This window comes from Gorilla gorilla, chromosome 6 (genome assembly GCF_029281585.2).
Source record: "Gorilla gorilla gorilla isolate KB3781 chromosome 6, NHGRI_mGorGor1-v2.1_pri, whole genome shotgun sequence".
Classification (NCBI taxonomy): domain Eukaryota; kingdom Metazoa; phylum Chordata; class Mammalia; order Primates; family Hominidae; genus Gorilla; species Gorilla gorilla.
Window position 1 is genome coordinate 138,823,969 of NC_073230.2, and position 17,537 is coordinate 138,841,505.

The window sequence follows — 17,537 nt, forward strand, 5'->3', positions numbered from 1 at the left end:
CATTTTCAGCAACTCTTGGGACCAAGGACAGGGCCTTTAATCTTGCTTCTTCCATTTGTCTGTGTCTAGTAGCTACTACACAGTTGCTTTGACTCCTGGAGAAAGCCCACGTAAAATAACAATACTACTTCAAATTTAGACAGTGTCTTTTTTTCTCAAGAACTTAAATCATGTAAGCGTGATGTTATTTATCCTCATAGTGGTCCTAAGATACAGAAGTGGCCTGTTGGTTTTACAAATGTGAATATAGTCAACTCTTACTTGTTACCTACAGATTATCTGTCACGCAGATTACTCGTGACACATTTTAAATCCTTGGGCAATTTCTCTGAGCGAGCCAGTGTAAGCCTGGACCATCTCCTCTGCCCCCCGACCCAGCTGCTGGGTACTTAGGGAATACAAATTAGTTTTCATATTAGCTTAAAGAAGACATAATTAGGAAGGTAAGTCTGCTACAAGGAAATCACATCACAAATTCCAACGGCGAGGGGGAAATATGAGGGAAATGACCTCCTCTCCCTTCAACTGAACTGAGATCTGGTGGTCTAAGTGCACATTAGCACTTGGTGCTGGCATGGCTTGCCGAAGGCTTTCCTCACGGGTGGAAGGAGCGAGGCTGTGCACCCTGCACCGGATGTGCATGGGAGGCTGCAGCGCCGCAGCGGGGCTGGTGGCCCATCTTGCCCGGTGCCTTTTTTTTTTTTTTTTTTAACAGTTCTGTGTTATTGTCAGGCCTCTTTATGGCAGATCGTGCAGGTCGCAAGTGGATCCTGACTGACAAAGCCACAGGTGGGTTCATCTTTGGGGAAAGAAGGAAGCAGCTGGAGGATAGAGTCACTGTGAGGCTGTCATTCCAGGCGCTGCTTCCTGCTTGGATGGTGGGATTCCTCTACTGTGCAGTCCCCCTCACTCGGTCACCTGATAGTTTTAGTAACCATTGATTACATTGATTATCTGATTTTTCTAGTGTTAAATGTTTCCTTTTCATTTATTAGCTGGAATTCTTTTTTTTTAAGAGACAGGGTCTTACTACATTACCCAGGCTGGAGTGCAGTGGCTATTCCCAGACTACAGCTTCGAACTGCTGGCCTCAAGTGATCCTCCCACCTCTAGTTGGGATTCTTTTATAAAGAACTTGTCCCCATTAACAATTTGGCTATGCTAAGTACAGTTCAGATAGGAAAAGCAGGAGAAAAACTTGATGAAGATGAAGTTTATTGGGATAGAGTTCTTTCCATCTTACTCTAAAGCCCCATTACTGTCTATTTCCACTTACTGATCTGCTTTTTTCAGGTGTCTCACTGCCTAGAGCAAATTTAATTCTGCCCTTTATGTGCTCTTAAAAAGTTTTAGTTTTTTTGTGGTTTTTTTCCTAAATGGTGCTCTACAGATTATGCTGAGTGAGGGGATGAAAAGTCACGAGTACATCTTTGGAAGCTTCCTTGCCTCAGCGTATCCCTGCTCAGATAGAAGAGGCAGGGACTGGATGACAGGCACATGGGGGTTTGTTGTACTTCCTCCCTCTCCTGGTGCCTATTTGACATTTTCCATCATAAAGTTTGAAGAAAAAAAAAAGTTTGAAAGTAATAATAACAGAAAAATAAATAAATCTCCCTTCCTAACTCTGAGTAACTCCTGAGCGGGCCTGCTGTTCATTTCTGCACCTGACTGTTGCAGGCTCCTGGTGACTTTCTTCTTCTGAGGTTTGTCATCTGGGCTCCACTTTCCATTTTAAATATTGGTGCACTCTGCATATTGCCATACTCTATCCTCTGGGACACAGACTTCAACCTGAGTGTTGTTCCCACCCTTCTTCCTAGTGATTTCTTCTGGGAATTTACTGGGTACCCCTTGCCCTGCTCTGTACAGTCAGATCAGATGTCCTCCAGAGCAGGGGTCCCCAACCCCTGGCACGGCAGGAGGTGGGTGGCAGGTGAGCAAGCATCACCGCCCGAGCTCCACCTACTGTCAGATCATCAGCGGCATCAGATTCTCATAGGAGCACGAACCCTATTGTGAACTGATGATCTGAGGTGGAATAGTTTCATCCCCAAACCATCCCCCTCAACCCCCCCATCCATGGAAATATTGTCTTCCATGAAACTAGTCCCTGGTGCCAAAAATGCTCGGGACCGCTGCTCCAGAGCACGTGCATATTCCACAAGCTTCAGCAGAACGCTTTCTCTCCTGCCATTTTCAGTTTAAAGCCTTCTTGGCAGGGTCAACAGGCCTTGCAGTTAGCTTGTTCATCCCCACATTAGGAGCTCAATTTTCAGGATAATAAACCATGGTGGTTCTGAATACTGAAACACAGAACCTTGATTTCATAATGCTCCTGGGCATCGCCAGTAATTTCAAGAGGAAATCATGACATTGTATCTCCAAAATAGGTCTTGAGATATATTTACTAATAAAAGTAAAAATGAATTCAGTTTTAATATTTGGCTTATGGGATGAGGGGCATGAAAAGCTTCCTGGTGGTCTGCAAAATCAGGCAAAAGATACAGTGACCCTGTCTCAACCAGAGTCACTCCTTTGAATGTTATTCCAGAAAGCAGTTTTTCTTAGTCTTGAGATGGTCCAGCAAGAGAGAAGAAAACTCTTTGAGTGCTGAAAAGCACCCTGTGCACCAAGGCACCTGTGAGGCTGCTCTTGGCTTCATGAGAATATTCAGTACTTGCCAGATGTAAGACATATTTTAATCCATAAATCCCCCAAATGTACCCAAAAGCTTGGACTTAGGAAACACGGAAAAGGGAGATTAAATGTCCCAAAAGCAGCTAATAGAACAGAAACAGAACCACTGGGAAAGAAACGCTTTTTCTCTTCCCCATTTGCCCTACTATCGTGAGGTTACTTGGACCTCCTTTTTGTTTGATATTGACATTCTCTTCATGACCTTCCTCTTCTTGCCCTACATATGTCCTCTTTCCATCTAGTCCTTGGTATTCTCAGCCTGTCTAACTGCTGTCTGCCTGCTAGACTAGCTTCTTTACTGATTTCCTGTTATCTTCTTCCACTCCTATACTGGCACATACCATGCCTGTTTTTCTTCATATAGTGGCTTTCCTTAGACGTCAGCCACTGATGTAAATATTTTTCCAGGCCTGTAAATGGAAGATTTTTAAAGGACTTCCTTCCTGCCTGTCACCCCTAGAAACACCTATAGATACCGTTGCTGGCTCCTTAAAAACTCAAGCAATATAATCCGTAATTTAATTTCTTACTCACGTATTCCTCTCCTTTCTAATCATGGTCCCGGTTCCCATTTGGGCCAGTATTTCCTTGATGTACATGGTTAGCGTTCATGTTCATAAACTAAAGAAGGCATTACATAATGTAAATTTCCCTTTGGGTTTTAAGAATTATTTCTTTTCCACCTACTGTCATGTTTATTATTTGTTTAGCTCTCTCTTTTTCTCTCAACAGCCATCAATATTTTTCTCCCAACTAAAGATATTTCCATGACCACCTTGGAAGGCCTTCGGGCTGAAAGATTCAGTTACAGCAAACAACAATTCCCAAAGGTTTCCCAGACTGTGAGGGCAAATGAAAGGCCCATTCTTCCTCAGGTTGTCTGTCCTGCTCTATCTTGTCATGGGGTGAGGGGAGGAGGGCCAGCTATGGTGCTGGATAACTTCAACAGCCCTGCAGCCCTGTGCTCTGCCTGGCTCAAGTCTGTTAGTTTCTGGAGGACTTCAGAAATGTATCAGGGTGATGACATCACATCATACTGCCCTGATTGTATTTTTCACATTCTTAATATTGAGGAGTGGTTTTGCCTGGTTGCTTATTGACCAGTGCACTCGATTAGCACCACTTCATCTACGTCATGTGCAGTGCCAGTTCTGACCATCACTGTGTTTCAGAAGGGAAGCTGCCTGCCAGTCCATCTGCCCTGATTTCATGGCTGTTATCTTTAATCTTTACATCTTTGAAGGCCTTTGGTGAATGATGTGCTTCCTGGCAGGAGAAAATCACTGCTGAAAGGAGATCTGTGTTGTCTCTGCTTTTCTTTCTGTTTCCCAAGAGCTTTAGTCTAACATCTGTGACCCCAGCCACCCCAGCCAGACTCCATCAAACTTCGTACTCAAAGTCATCTTTGAAAAGCAGTGGCATTTATTATATACCTACTATGTGCCAAGCACTGTAATAGATTTTAATGTGTCATCCCATCTGTCTAGTTTAGCAGCCCTGTGAGATGAGTGATCACCATTTTACATATGAGGAAACAGGCTCACAAGCCATTAAACAGCAGAACCAAGATTCACATGTAGGTCTTTCTGACTGGGAAGCCTTTAATGGAAATAAACAGCCTACTTTTTCTCACATAAAATGCACCTGATCTACAGCACCATGAGAATGGTTGTGGAGAAAATTCGACTTCATTCTGAATCAGAGTAAAAGGTGTTAAGGCTGTTCGGTCTGTGGAGGGCAAGACTAAAGGGAGTACCATCAAGTTTCTGAAATTCATGAAGAGTATGATCAATGATACATTTTCATATCATATTCAATTATTGAGCACCTACTGTGTTCAAGTTGCTCAACATTAAAAGACAGTCCTCGGCCAGGCGCAGTGGCTCATGCCTATAATCCCAGCACTTTGGGAGGCCGAGGCAGGTGAATCACGAGGTCAGGAGTTCAAGACCAGCCTGACTAACATGGTGAAACCCCACCTCTACTAAAAATACAAAAATTAGCCGGGCATGGTGGTGCGCGCCTGTAATCCCAGCTACTCAGGAGGCTGAGGCAGGAGAATCACTTGAACCTGGGAGGCAGAGGTTGCAGTGAGCCGAGATCAGGCCACTGCACTCCAGCCTGAACAACAAAGCAAGACTCCGTCTCAAAAAAAAAAAAAAAAAGACAGTCTTGCCAACAATGCAGGCATGCAGATTTATAGACAGAAAAGCAGCAACTCCTTGGGAACAGGTCAGCACATACCTGGGGCCAAATGAATGGTGGCGGCAGTAAAGTCACAGGAGGGAGAAACCAGGTGGGCTGTCCCCTCAGAGGCAACCCCATGAACCATGTGGAAACTGCCAGAAGAACTGGCCTGAGACTGGCAGGGCCTAATTCCAGACAGAGAGACCTGCCTGAGGAAGTTCACATGGCATCCAAGGGACACATGTGATTGTAATGAGGAGATAGTGTAGGGTGTTAGCAGGAAAGGCTACATAAACTCCTTCAACTATTAGCTATTTAGACTTTATTTTCCTGATAGGAGAAAGCAAAGTAATGTTTCTGATGGGATGGGATGGCTTTTGCCAAACAATATTTTAAGATGTTAACCATGATAAACATACTTATTCATCCAATAATACTGAACACTGAAAGAAGTTAGCCTTGGGAAAAATAAATTCCCTCAAAATAAATAAATAAATTCCATTTCCACGGATACATGCACATATGTTTATGTGTGTAAATTTCATTACACAATAGGCAAGTGATGAAACTCATTGCCCCAGGAGAGATCTGGAATAGAGTAGATTGGCTCATGAATGATAAATCCAGAGTGTGCAAGACTGTGACCCTAACCTTTAAAGCAACTCTCATTGGCGCCCGTGGTCTACCACAGTGCTCCCCTGGTGCCACCATCAGAGACAGACCACTGTAAAACCTCATGGCCCCTTGTTTTGCAGCGTGCAAGGCCAGGCTTATGAATAGATATCATCATCTGCCACCCATGTAATGTGATCTGAGAGGCATCGCTTTGTACGGAAGTTTTAAAAGATCCCTCTGGCAGGCGCTAAAGTAGGGTGATTACAAAGGAAGGCAAGAGATGGTAGTGTCTGTCCAGGGAGGCAGGGGGAAAAGTGTTGAATTTGGGTTCTGTATTTGAAGGGAGAGAATCAGCTGGTGCATTGGATGTGTGAAGTCAAGGATGACTTCAGAGCTTTTGGCCTGAGCAACTAGAAGAATGTTATTGCCATTTATTTGGGAAGAGAGGAGACTTGGGAAAAGCATGTTTCACCATTTTGGCTCAAGAATGATACACATTAAAAAAAAATAGAGCCATGTCCGGCCTCATTGTCCTTGACAGGGAAACATGGTCCTGCAGCCAGTTCTTCCAGAGATTTGGGTCCAACTGCTGCTTGACGAGGAAATCTTTATGTTGGCACCTGAAGTTTCTGAGTCACCTTTGACTTTTTTTCCATTTTGACCAATTCTATAAACCTTACCATGAAGCTTGAGAAGAAAAGCAGCAGGGGGCCCAAAGAGGACAGTCCTCTCCCTTCTGGATCCTTCCTGGCCCTGGTGTTAAGTGTTTAAGGACATTCTAATATATGGAAAGACTCCCAAATCAAAGGCCTGGGCCCCTGACTTTACCATCAACTCAGTCATTTGGGGAAAAAAATCAGTCCTCCTTTGATCTGTGTTGAGGTTTTTTTTTTTAATAAAATTTTTATGTTTACTTTTGAGTTCAAATAAAAAGACGGGTTGTATTTACTAAACTGAGTTAACTCTAAGGTTGTGTGTAGCTCTGAAATACTAAAGTCTTCAGGACATTAGAAGTATGTGCCTTTATGATGAGCCCGTGGTTCTGGCTCTGACTCGTGAAAGGGAAGGAGCCCTGCCCTGTGGACTTCTCTAGGGTCTCAGCAGAAGTCAGGTGACATGCAGCGGGGGTGAGAGGGCTTGGAAAGGGGCTGTACTGAGGCGAAGGGTCTCATTACCAGGACTCTACAAGGGCCCTGTAAGAAAAAGGAGCACTTCCACCCCTTAAAGTAGAACATGAAGGGCTTCCTGTTGCTTAATCAATCGAAATGACCCAGAACACAAGCTTGGATTAACACGCGCCTCTAGATTAGGGCTAATCAGGGGCAGGCTGAGCAGATGCAGGGATGGTCCCAGCCTGATTACTGTACCTCAGCATTTAATCATCTCTCTTCCAAGGGCAGCTGCCCGACTTAGTGCACGCTGGGTTTCCAGGCCTCCAGCCCCTCCCTCTTTCCCTTGCCAGGGACATGAAGGCTGTTAGGTCAGAGACACTGAGGCGATTTAATCTAATCCCATGTCAAAATGGCTGTGTGTGAGAGAGAGAGAGAGGTCTTAAAATCCCTACAGTGGGATGGTCATGCATTTATTTAAGGTGGCAGTAGACAGAAACTCTATGTAGAAAACAGCGGAATTGGGGTTCCAAGGCATGCGAGGTTATGAAATGACTCCCATCATGGCCTCCCTCTCCCGTGCTTCTAAGGTGTGTGGCTGTCCTCACCAGTTACTCATCCCTGGGAGCTTTGGGTGGGGACCATTTCCTCACCCAGGTGTGGCCAAATATGCTTCTTCCCTGTCTGGTGTGGAGTACGGAAGATGGAATCTTTCAAAAACAGCTTTATTTGGGTGAGTCTTGAATATAGTATTTTTTAAGCTGCTTTTTTTCTGGGCTGGAAGCTCTTGTTCCAGAACAGCCTCATCACCCTAAGGCTCACCCACCTTAACCACGCAGTCCCTAGAAGGGACACAAGTTAAATCTTAGTAAGCAGGTTTCATTCACGGTAGTAGAAAACATTCCAGCACCTGCTGACTGCTGGCCACTCAAAGATGGAGACTTAATTCCTCCCTTAAGGAATCTACAGTCTCCTTGGGGACAAGACATACGAGCAGTGAGGACGAATGAGGCCGCTGTCTCCAAGGAGCCTGTACAGGGAGCAGAGGAGGAGCATCGGAGAAGAGGACCCAAGATGGGGAGGAGAGAGGCTGGGGAGGAGCCCCCTCCAGGCAGAAGGCATGGAGGTGTGTGCTTGGAGAACCTCACTCAAGTAGTTCATCTGGCTGGCGTGTGAAGTGAGTGGGGATTAGTGGATCACCAGGCTTAACTGAACAACAGTGGCCGACGTGAAGAGTTTAAATACCTGCAAAGGGGTTTGGACTTTATATCCCGTGGGCCACTAGAAATCACTGAAGAACTGTGAAGGAGAACAGCAAGATCAGGTCAGATGTTCAGAAGATCATTCTGATGATGGCAGTATCAGCCAATAGATAGATTTTTGCATTAGAACTTTGCTTCATTTACTCTGGGGAAAATCTTCCGTGATACTATGAAAACTATTTTAACAACTGGGCATGGGCCCACATCATAGGAAACCCAAACACATCACAGCCAGGATGAAAGAAATTTAACTTTGACAATTCTTTTAGTTTCTATTCACACCAGCCCTAACCCAGATGGTTGCTCACAGTTAGAAAAGATCTCCCTGCACACTGTAGTCACTGTATTTGTACAGCAAGGGACTTGTTCCCCAAGCCTGGAGCTTTTGGAACTGAATGGAGCCCAGAGGCAAGAGCAGTGAAATGAGGCTGACCTTTGCTTCTGGTTTTGCTTGCTACTTGCCAGTATGTGGGTTCCCTGGAGGAACACACAGGTGTCTTGGCTTTGCCACTGGGCATTTTGGGTGATTTCGTTAACTTTGCCTGTTTTGACCAGAAGAGAGCATGATCGTGATAGGAGGAGGCGGGGGACTGACGGGGTTATACAATCTTCACATATATATACACTCAGGCCCATGCCTTGAGTCTAGAGGCTGGGGAGAGGGCCCAGCTGCACGTTGGTTGAGGCCAGCAGTACATGGCCCTTGAGGCTATGCTGATAGCAACTTGTGGCACACTTTGTACTTCATACTGTGAGGAACATGAAATAAGCCAGAGCCAGGCCTGATCTTGAAAGAACCCTCTGTCAAGTGGGAAGGCCTGTTGCAGACATGCATCAACTGGCCCAGCTGGCTTATCCATGGCTGTCCCTGGGCCTCCTGTGAATCCAGAGGAGGCTGCTCCAGCATTGATAAGGTTGGGATGGGGCAGGTTCCACAAGGAGGGAAAGCTCACCCCAGTGTAAAAGGAAGAAGTGGGGGATAAGTCTATCTCATGAATAACCTGAGCAAAGGCCCAAAAGAGTGTGGCTGATAGATTGGGGGAACTGAGAGTAGTCTGGGGGTGGGGGGCACCTAGAGCACAGGGCACCTGTGAGAGAGTGAGGGAGATGAGACTGGAAAGATGGACCAGGGCAAACCATGAAAGGCCTTGAAGACCATGCTAAATCATTTGAACTTTGTTATAAGCTTTGGAAACCTTTTAAAAACCATGGAATTTAAATGTTTGAGATGAGGGGAGTAACATTATGGAAAGATATTTTGGCTGGGTGTGGTAGCTCATGCCTGTAATCCTAGCACTTTGGAAAGCCGAGGCAGGAGGATCACTTGAGCTCAGGAGGTCAATACCAACCTGGGCAACATAGTGAGACCTCGTCACTATTTAAAAAAATAAAAAATAAATAATAAGAAAGAAAGATAATTTGAGTGACTGGGAAGGGGTGAACTGAAAGAGAGATTAATTAAAGACAGTTAAGAGCAATTTGCAAAGGTTTAGTTGAAAGAAATTGAAGCCCACAGTTTTGTAGGCCAAGGCCTGGCCCTTCTGCGTGCTTCCCCCATGCCCACGTGCACCTGGAGGCTGGCCTCTCTCCTCCTCCTTTCAGGCCTGCATTGCAAGTGTGGGGGCGACTGGCCACGTCTTCCATTTGGGTGAGGGCACACCAGAGGAGCCAGGGTTTCTAGTGATGCGTCACCATAACAGCAAGTCTCATTTCATGAAGTCTCACTGCATCATCAAATGCTTACCCCTTATCCCTAAACTGGCAAAACTTACTCTTAGAAAAAAGTTACATACAATTTAACATTGGAAAAGAAAATCTTATATTTGATTTTTTTGCATTAGAAAATATTTTGACAACCCTTTTTTAAATAATTTTTATCTTCATCAAAGTAGCCTATGGTTTAAATGTCAAAAAGAACTAAAAGGGGCCTCTCTGGGTCAGCTTCTCAATACAGTGGGTGAACCTCAGAGGCCCAGTCAGCAAAGGTCTTTGGGCCTGGATGTTGGGGTTGGTCTAATCAATTAAATTCAAACTTTCCACTCATTCTCAGTTTTAGCCTCATCCCTCTTTCTGCCGTAGCTAGGCCTTATGTGCTGAGCCCTGTGTGAGCATAGGAGTTGCCCCTTCCACTTCTCTGTTCAATCAGAACCATTTCACATTTGCTTTGCATCTTCCAAAAAAATGTTGACATCCCTCGGTTATATCCTTTTTTCCTCATTCACTGTAATTCTAGTTTCAGAAGGAAGAGAGATTGATGTATATGTTAGTTACTGCCTTACTGGGAATCCTTTTTTTTAATGTATTATCAGCTTTCCCTTTTTAGGCAGGACTACCTTTATGGAGGTTATGTGCTTCTTCCTTTAAGCCATCCTTTCTACTCTGAAATAATAGTGATATTAGGGAGTAGCTGGGGTCTTTTTTTTAAGTTGACCCCAAAATGTGTTTTTACATTTTACTGGTATGTGAAATCTAGAAATCAGGAAACAAGTGACCTAGGCTTTAAAAATAAATAAATAAATAAATAAATAAATAAATAAATAAATAAATAAAATAAGCTTGACTATGAAGGAAGGCACATAGACGGAGCAGTGGCCAGAAGACAGGATAGGAGAGAGACAAGATTTTTCTTTTCAAGCTGAGAGAGATTTAAGCATAGGCAGAAAGAGGGTTGAAGAAGGCAGTGTAGCCAAATATCAAAGAAAAATAATGGTGGCCTGTTCTGAGAGGGAGAAGACAGGCCGGGGACATTCACACCTGACGGGCCTGTGCTTCCTAGATGCGGAGGCAGGCAGGGCCCTCTCACGGCAAGCTGGGAAGGCCCTACCCTAAGGCATGTTTCCACAATTTCTCTAAACTTTTCTTTCCTGATAGTCTGTTTTAAAAAAATCAAAATGGGCAGGGTTGGTGGTTCACGCCTGTAATCCCAGCTATTCAGGAGGCCAAGGTGGGAGGATCACTTGAGGCCACGAGTTCAAGACCAGCCTGGGCAACATAGCAAGACTCCATCTCAAAAAAAAAAAAAAATTATATTAGCCAGGCATGGTGGCACACACCTGTGGTTCCAGCTACTCAGGAGACCGAGGTGAGAGGATCACTTGAATCCAGGAGTTCGAGGCTGCAGTGAGCTGTGGTCATGCCACTGCACTCCAGCCTAGGCTACAGAGCCAGACCCTGTCTCTTAAAAAAAAAAAAAAAAAAAAGTTAAAATGGAAAAAAGTTGATTTCCTAGAAGTAGAGAGTAGAATAATAGTTACCAGAGTCTGGGGAAGGGTTGGGGAGGGGGGCAGGAGAGGTTGGCCAGCAGGTGCAAAGGAAGAATAAGTTCTGGTGTTCAGTTATGCAGTAGGGTGACTGTAGCGAATAACAATGTAGTCTGTGTTTCAAGATAGCTAGATTTTGAATGTTGTCACCACAGTGAATGATAAATCTTTAAAGAGATTAATATGGTAATTTTCTTGATTTGATCATTCTACAGTGTATACATGCATTGAAACATCACATTGTACCCCATAAACATGAACAGTTACTATATATCAATTATAAATCTTAAAAATTAATGAAAAAAATTTTAATGGGGTGGGAAAGAGATGTCTTTGTGCCTGGGCCATGGGTATGTGATCACCTGAGGCTGGTGACCACGATACCTCAAAGGCAAGACCTGGGTGCCCCCGTCCAGCCAGCATCTGGGAACTTGAGCCTGAGCCCCACCAACGGTCTTCTCTTTGTCTCTCCAGGCCTGGTCCAGATCCCTGTGAGCATGTACCAGACTGTGGTGACCAGCCTCGCCCAGGGCAACGGACCAGTGCAGGTGGCCATGGCCCCTGTGACCACCAGGATATCAGACAGCGCAGTCACCATGGACGGCCAAGCTGTGGAGGTGGTGACATTGGAACAGTGACATACAGCCATATTATGGCATCGTTTTCTAGTCTACTTCAAAATTTTTTACACGTTTGCAGAGGTGCAATCAAATGGAATTAAGTCTCTCGACTTTGGAAGAAAAGTTTTGTTAACCTTTTTTTTTTTAAAAGGAAGAAAGACAGCGGATTTTGGAATTGCATTTTTTAAAGCACCACTCTTGATTTTCTGGGATTGGTGAAGAAACTGCATTGTCAATTTCACTGTCCCAAAAAAGCCAAATTGTGGCAGGACTTCTTTCTGCGGAAATGTGTGTGTATACTTATGTGTGTGTATGTGTGAGTGTGAATATATGTATATGTGTACATATGGACATACACATTTACATATATATAAAGTATATATATACATATATATATATGTATGAAACCCGCATGGAATTATCTGTATGAATTCAAGGTGAGCTGTGGAAACAATAATTCACCCAGTTTAGTGGGTGGTAGGGTACGTGGCCAGACACAGTCACCCAGTTTTTGTTCATACCAGGGTCATGCGTTGAGCTACTGACAAACTCAGGCGGAGGTGACCATGCCCTTCACCAAAGCTGCCTCCCAGTGGCCACACAGAACTCTCCCTGCTGGACTCACCTGAGGAAAGAGGCTCCAGCATGGGGTGGGTCAGAGATGTGCTTGCAAGGTCCAGGGGCTGCGTGGTCTGCCAGCTGAGATGCTCCTCGGGCTGGCCCAGGTGCTGACCTTGCCACAGGCAGATGAATGTCTTGAAAGCTCCCGGGCCTCAGCCTCCCATCTCCTCTCCTTCCCAGGAATCCTTGATCTCATGACTATTAAAATGTTGCTCTGGTTTTAAGGTCAGTCCTGAATTGCTCGTATATATGAACTGAAGGTAACCGAAGTATTAGGGGTTTGAGGAGTGCGTGCGTGTAAGTGTGCTTGTGTGTGTGCGTGCATGGTGGGGGAGAGGATGGGAAGGGGGCGGGGTGGTGGAAGGGAAAGGAAGGAAAGAAAAATCGTCCTAGACCAGGATACACCCGTGGGAGCAATTTTCTCTGCTGTCTGTAGCTTCACAGAGGAGGCGCTGGAACGAACAAGAAGGGACATCTGGTCTGTGGCCACAGCACCCTGAACGCCCCTGATCTTGTGTGATCTTGGAAGCTAAGCTTGGTTGGGCCCGGTCAGTATGCGGAAGGGAAGAAGGGACACCTGGCCATAGAAAACAGCTGAGGGTGTTTGCTGTGTTCCTGGATCAGGCCCTGCTTCAGAAGGGACTCCTGGAGGCCCATGTTCCTTGACGCAGCCTCGTGGCCCAGGCCGGGAGCAGCTTGCCTCCTCAGAGGTGTTGACTATCTGGGTGTTCTTGGTAACCGTTAACTCTGTCTTTCTCAGCTGCAAGCCCTGAGTCTCCAGTAGCTGAAGTCACCTGACTTTTCAACAGGCCAAATCTCTGAACCTTGAGTACAGGGACAGCTCCTCCTCCCTCCTCCCAGCTCTCCCCATGTGTGTGATAGTGTATTTAATGTGTTTTTTTAATGCGACATTAAAAGATTCTCCACGTCTTGCTCAACCTTTGAGAGAAGTTTCAGATTCTTGTATTTGCTTGTTTTATATGAAACTATCTAATGTTCTTTATATGTTCTTTTCTGTACGTAATGGGGGGAGGGGAGGGAAATTTACATATAAATAGTCCTAGTTCTACAATTTGTTATTTTTTTAATTATTATTTTTTATCGTCATTGTGAAGTTGTCCAGGGACTTTAAAGTCCATGTTCCTTTGTGGTGAAATAACCTCCAAATAGTTTGAGAAGTTGCCAAGACGAAGAAAAAAGCAAAACCCCAGTAGCAGAGCATGGATTCTGTGTTGTTTCCCATTCTGTCTTTGACTGCCTCATTCAATAAATAGTTAAAAATGTGGCAACAGGAAGTGGAATTGTTCATCTCTATAGGAGCTCTTGGCTTCTTAGGCAAAAGGAACTCTATCTTGGGGCAGCTCGTTCTGCGTTTAAAATGCAGTCCTACTCCAGATCAGTGGTCTCCGACCTGTGCCACTCCGACGCTGGGGACCTCCGTAAAGAAGACACTGAAGATTGCCCAGAGCCCCCTGCAAGCCCCATCACCAGACCTGCTCCATTTCATACATTTCATATATAACTTGTTTTCTTATACTGACGTTCTGGGGAAAAAATCGTATTTAAAAAATCCTAGGCCGGGCACAGTGGCTCACGCCTGTAATCCCAGCACTTTGGGAGGCCAAGGTGAGTGGATCACTTGAGGTCAGGAGTTCCAGACCAGCCTGGCCAACATGGTGAAACCTTGTCTCTACTAAAAATAGAAAAATTAGCTGGGCATGGTGGCAGGCGCCTGTAATCCCAGCTACTCAGGAGGCTGAGGCAGGAGAATCGCTTGAACCCAGGAGGCGGAAGTTGCAGTGAGCCGAGATCACACCACTGCACTCCAACCTGGGCAACAGAGCGAGACTCCATCTCAAAAAAAAATAAAAATAAAAAATGAGGGTGAGTGATGATGCCTCTCCATCTTGGGAATTACTATTAAAGTGAATTGTCTTTCTTTCTCCAAGCAGAAGCCTCAAGCCATGACTTGTTCCCCTGCATCCTCACTCCCTGGTTTCTCACACAGCTTACTCTCTTAACATGGCATATGCCATCGCTCCAGCTGTTCCTCCTGCCCCATCCTTAGGCCCTTCATAGACCCCAGTAGCCTGCACCTCCATGCTTGTGCATGCCCTGGCCTCAGCCTGGAATGACCTGCTGTCACCCCCACCACCCCTTTCTTTATATTGTTGGGTGTCTTGGCCACTTTCCTGGTGACCATGATTAGAATGCTTGGATGGGAAGGCCAAGAAGCCTTTTCCTTGATGCCTGATGGTGGTTCAGTGAAGCCAAGTGCCTACCTTTTCCCCTTCTTGCACAAATGGCATGCCCTCGCCTATTTTTCACCAGAGACTGGACTAGAAAAAGGATCGAGTGCAGCCAAATCAACCACACATCCGTGCTATTGACTACCATGAAATAGCTGGGTTGTTTAGAATACCTGCTGACCAAGGGTCTCTCCAGAGGCGTCTTCTAGCTGCTGTTTGCCTGGCAAGCCTCAGATGCTGCCTTTGCCACAGGCATGTATTGACAACTGGTTTTGGTGGGGCCGATGGAGACCTCTTCCATTCCTGCCTAAGTCACCAACAGGAGCTGCTAACTCCGCTGTCTATAGAGACCAGGGAGGTCAAATCAATGAAGGAAGCTGAGGCAATTCCCATGTGAGAGGAGGGAGTGATGGGGACAGGCAGAGTGGACAGCATCCATCTAAACGGGGCAGCCTGTCCTAGGTGCTGATTGTCACCATGCAGGAAGATGGACCCTAATGCCCCAACTTCAAAATTGTCCAGAGAATCTGGGGAATCCAGATTTTTGTACGAGATGTGATTGCAACAAATAAAAAATTTACACACTCTGCAAGCAAAATAAAACCCATCTGTAGACCAGACCTGACCTGACAGTCAGTTGCACTTAACTACGTGAATGCCTGTCATGTGCCAGGTGAATGAAGCATGGTAGTTGCCTGTGAGAAACAAGGAGTGAGGAGGAGACCTTTACATAAACCAGCCGCTGCAGTCCAAGGTGATGAGGCACCATCTGGACAGAGCACTAGTGCAGAATGAGCTGTTTACCGCATTTGAGCCCTCAAAGGTCCTCTGTTACGTAGTTTATCATCTAGGCTCCACACAAGGATCTGTGCTCACAGAAACCAGGAGACTGGTCTAAAAGTTACTGGCTTTAAGTCTTGCATCTGAGAAGGCCCACTGGTGATACAGGTGACTACTGGCGTTATCCAAACCTGAACAAATTAGCTGAGGAGAACCAGAAGGGCAGAGCAGAGGAGGGGTTCCTTGCCCTGGGCCTCACTCACGCCCAAGGAACGCTCTCTCCCCGTCTCAGTAATGCCTCCGAAGCTTGAGCTCTGGGCATGGCAGAGTCGTACCAGGCTCCTGGTGTTTCCTTTTGGTGTCAGCACCAAAACTCATCAGGGAGGAAACTGGAGCTTAATTATTTGGAGCAGAAGCTACGTGGGGTGAGGGAGTAGAGTCCGTGTTTTCCCTCTCACTCCACCTCAGCAGGCTGGTGGCACCTAGGTCATCACAACTGGGGCTTCAGATGCCCCATCCCTGCACTCCCACCCGGCCTCTGCTGTTTACTCCAGGAGGCAGCTCTTGGAGATCACTCAGGATGCTGGCGGCAGCATGGAGGAAGAGGTACAATAGAGAGGGGAGGCAGGGCTCCGGGACTGGGCTCCGACTGAAATCGCTGAAGAGCATGGGTTTCCTCTTAGTCCCCAAGCCCCTCTGAATATGAATTTCTCCATCCTGAAAACCACTGGGCTGCTACCAAACATTTGTTGAGTATTGGAGGCCTGGAATATATAGTGAGGAAAGGAGGAAGAAGGGATAACAGTCATCTGCAGAGGGGAACCAAGGTGCCCTGAGAACCTAGAGCCTCCTTAGGAGGCAGGAATAGGCCTGGGTCCTGAGCCCTGTCCAGGGCTCAAGCTTTGCTAGCTTGCTTACGAGAACTATGGTTTGTCTACACAAAGTGTATGGTAGCAATGATAACAGTGAACACTTAGCCCTTACAATATGCCTTGTACTGTATTAAAAGATTTACCTATATATTAATTTATTTAACCTTTACAAAATACTATTATCCCCGTTTTATAGATGAGCAAACTGAAATACAGAGAGGATAAGTTAAACAGCTGAGCCAAGTTCACACTGCTGGTAAGAGGCAGAGCTAAGGTACAAACCTGGGCGGGCAGGCTGGCTGGTCCCAGAATCTGTGCCTAGAAAAACATGACTTGAGCCTCATCACTCTGTCACCCAGGCTGGAGTGCAGTGGTGTGATCTCGGCTCACTGCAACCTCCACCTCCCGAGTTCAAGCAATTCTCCTGCCTCAGCCTCCCTAGTAGCTGGGATTACAGGCGCCCACCACACCCAGCTAATTTTTTGGTATTTTTAGTAGAGATGGGGTTTCACCCTGTTGGCCAAGCTGGTCTTGAACTCCTGACCTCAAGTGATCCACCTGCCTCAGCCTCTCTTAAGTGCTGGGATTACAGGTGTGAGCCACTGCGCCAGGACCCGATGATACACTTTTCTTGTGGCCTGGAATGGATGAAAGTGGAGGGTATAAGAGCATTCAGTTGGGGCCGGGCGCAGTGGCTCACGCCTGTAATCCCAGCACTTTGGGAGGCCAAGGTGGGCGGATCACGAGGTCAGGAGATCGAGACCATCCTGGCTAACATGGTGAAACCCCATCTCTGCTAAAAACACAAAAAATTAGCCGGGCGTGGTGGCAGGAGCCTGTAGTCCCAGCTACTCGGGAGGCTGAGGCGGGAGAATGGCGTGAACCTGGGAGGTGGAGCTTGCAGTGAGCTGAGATCGTGCCACTGCACTCCTGCCTGGGCGACAGAGTGAGACTCCATCTCAAAAAAAAAAAGAAAAAGCATTCAGTTATTTTTTAAGTAGCTTAATTAATTTTTGGGAGGTTCTCCCCAAATTTTATGTACTTGGCAAATAAAATTTTTAGTGAAATTTAAGTTTACTGGGTCTCAACTGAAACTTCTGAATGTATCTACCCTTTAAGAAGCTTAATACACTTTAGGAGGCCAAGGCAGGTGTATTGCTTGAACCCAGAAGTTTGAGATCAGCCTGGGCAACATGGTGAAACCCCATCTCTACAAAAAATATAAAAATCAGCCTGGTGTGGTGGTCCATGCCTATAGTCCCAGC

General features: G+C 45.9%; 1 protein-coding gene across 10 annotated transcripts in view; it reads left to right on the plus strand.

Moving 5' to 3' along the window:
• NRF1 (nuclear respiratory factor 1) overlaps positions 1-13,660 on the plus strand; it is a 145,312-nt gene extending 131,652 nt beyond the window's left edge. For all 10 annotated transcript variants that reach the window (XM_063708766.1, XM_063708764.1, XM_055392262.2 and 7 more), the window contains one exon: positions 11,605-13,660. In XM_063708766.1, the coding sequence (XP_063564836.1) occupies positions 11,605-11,768 (164 nt within the window). In that variant the 3' untranslated portion in view covers positions 11,769-13,660. The remainder of the gene's footprint in view (positions 1-11,604) is intronic.
• Positions 13,661-17,537: the final 3,877 nt, after the last annotated feature.